At 26.5% G+C, this 2,539-nt stretch overlaps 1 protein-coding gene across 1 annotated transcript; it reads right to left on the minus strand.

Annotated features, from left to right (window-relative positions):
* Positions 1 to 1,439: 1,439 nt before the first annotated feature.
* LOC125830456 (peamaclein-like) lies at positions 1,440 to 2,306 on the minus strand. The gene is made up of 2 exons (XM_049509654.1): positions 2,194 to 2,306; positions 1,440 to 1,662 (listed from the first exon to the last, which is right to left on the minus strand). The coding sequence occupies exons 1-2, from the start codon at positions 2,276 to 2,278 to the stop codon at positions 1,478 to 1,480; spliced, it is 270 nt and encodes an 89-aa protein (XP_049365611.1). The 5' UTR covers positions 2,279 to 2,306; the 3' UTR covers positions 1,440 to 1,477.
* Between the last annotated feature and the right edge of the window lie 233 nt (positions 2,307 to 2,539).

A 2,539-nucleotide genomic window follows, 5' to 3' on the forward strand; every position in this document is an offset into this window, starting at 1 on the left:
ATTTTATTTGTTAGAAATTGGTTTAATGTGAATAATAAGATGGATTTACTTTTGAATTTTAATCTATTTAATTTAATTTGAACTCAAAACTCTTTTATATTCAAATAATAAAACGTGAAAAGATTAATTTATATGTTTGATGCAACACTTTATGACGACGCGTGGTGTAGCCCGGCAAAATTACTTGATTTAATTATTCAAGTATTTTAATAGCTCGCTATTAGTTATTAATTCTATATTTAATTAAATTAAAGAGTATAAATTAAGTGCTTAAATTCTCAATTTTTTTTATTTTTCTACATTAAATTTAATTCAGTCTCAAATCACATGATTTATTGTTAGCTTTTCTACAATTTTGTGACTCATAAGTCATAATTCCCTTCGTGACTCCATATTAATCACATGCTTAATTTAATTTGAAAAATTGGAGTTTAATTAATAACAAAGCTAGGCACATGATACAATTTATAAATTACGTTGATGCTTTTTACTCCTCGCCCCAATTTTTATAGCCTTTTTTATTTTTCCGAGATTCAAACTTTTAAGTTTTGACTATATATTTAATAAATATAAAAAAAATATTTTTTGAAATTAAAATTTACATTTTTGATAATTACATAAAACAAATACTTTAAATTATAATAATTTAATAATTAAAATTATTTTTAAAAAATATGAAAATGTTACGATTAAAGAATAAGGAATTTATTAAAGAGTTAATTATGTTCAACTTGTAAATTTGTTTGTGCTTCGAGCCATTATAAAATATATATCAAGTATCAAGAAAATGACATGCTACTAATTAATTTAGAATGTGTAACTTATTTTATAAGAAAGAAATAGTTATAAATAGCATAACCTAGATATTAAGTAAATTTAATTATTTAGTGTTAGTTTCCCAATTCAATAAATAAAAGCTCATATACAGTATATCCGGTACAAGTCATTAGCAAAGTTCCTTTCGTTTCTTCTCCCAAATTTTCCAAATTTATTTTTAGTTCTAATCAAAGTATCTAGATGTGATTGATCGAATAATTTGATACGCACCACGCCCCTATGTTCCCTCTAGTGTTTCGTTGAAACGAGTCCGTCGGTAAAAATAAAAAGTCAGCACAAGCACCTCAATACTTAGGATGTTATTTATTTCATTTTAATATTTTTACGAGGGTACTAAGACCCTTCAATCATAATAGAGGACATTTGTCTCTAAAAGTTGAGTTATAGAATGAGATACATATGTCTTTTTCTTAAAATTTAAATAACAAATAAAATAAATATTATATTTCAAATAAAAATACTATGGAATACCGTAGTTAATAAATATCCAAACAAATTGTAAAAGTTCAGCAGATTTAACAACAACATAAAATAAAATATATAAAAGAACCTCATTTGTTCACTTGTTTGTTTTTTTAGTATTATTATTATGATCAACCTTATTTGACAAACAACAATTTGAGGAAAAGATTAAGTAAATTTAAGGACATTTAGGCCCTCCCTTGGAGTTTTTCTTGTCCCTATAGCAAGGACACTCATCTTTGTTTCCACTAGTTCCAGAAGGAACGCAGTGACAGTCTGCACAACATATTCCACAATACTTTAAGCATCTGTCCTGTCGTCCTGCCTTTGAACACCTAAAATTGCACTTTGAATCACAGAAATCTACGTGCAAAAACATAACCGCGTCTCATTAATATAAGAACATCAAAGACTAAACATATATAGTACTTACTATGGTCCTCCTTATATGTCCAAGAAAATATTGAAAATAAGGGGTAATCTTGACTAAATTAATGTAATCTCTTCCTTAAATATGTAATTGATAATTATATGCCATCTTGGAAGAGTGAGTGTACAATATTTTTTTCTAAAAATTAATGTGTACATTCTTGAATTTCAAAAATAAAGAATAATTTGGCTATTGATAAAAAATATTAGTAAAATATAAGATGCTTAGTAAATGTAAAGGCAGAGCTAAAATTTTAATATTTTATGGATTTCGAACTTAAAAATAACGACTATAAATGATTATAACTGAATTCAAAATTTAATATTTATATATATTGAATAAAATTCTTGATATAAATGCCTTATTTCAATCAAAATTATTGGTTTTGATCGAACCCATAATTGAACTTTTAGCTCCGACCCGAGTAGATAATCAAGAAAGTGTCATATATATATAAAAATTACCTGAACCAGCAATAGTGGCTGGAATGAGGAAAGAAGTAAGAACAAGTGCCATCAAAAGCAAAGTTGCAAAATTTAGCGTCATCATTTAAAGAAGGATTATATTTTAAGTGAATAAACTTCAAGTCTGGATGTGGTACATATATATAGGGGGAGAAAGGTTGGTAATTAAAGGTGTGCTTGGTAAGAAGGAAAATGTCTTTTTTTTTGAAAAATGTGTGGGGCTTTTACTTATTTTTTAGTGTTTGCTAATCAAGTAAAAAAAATATTACCTCAACAATATTTATACATAATCTAACAAAATACTATGCAGATGGTATGGGAGTACGAAGCGGAGATTCAGGGGTGG

This window comes from Solanum verrucosum, unplaced genomic scaffold (genome assembly GCF_900185275.1).
Source record: "Solanum verrucosum unplaced genomic scaffold, falcon-dt-bn FXZP01000228.1, whole genome shotgun sequence".
In the NCBI taxonomy this organism is placed as follows: Eukaryota; Viridiplantae; Streptophyta; class Magnoliopsida; order Solanales; family Solanaceae; genus Solanum; species Solanum verrucosum.

Coding starts and splice junctions, on each gene's coding strand:
- LOC125830456 (XM_049509654.1), bottom strand. CDS start 2,278: ATGATGACGCTAAATTTTGCAACTTTGCTTTTGATGGCACTTGTTCTT. Junction 1,663..2,193: donor AGCCACTATTGCTGGTTCAG/GTAATTTTTATA, acceptor TTTTGCACGTAG/ATTTCTGTGATTCAAAGTGC.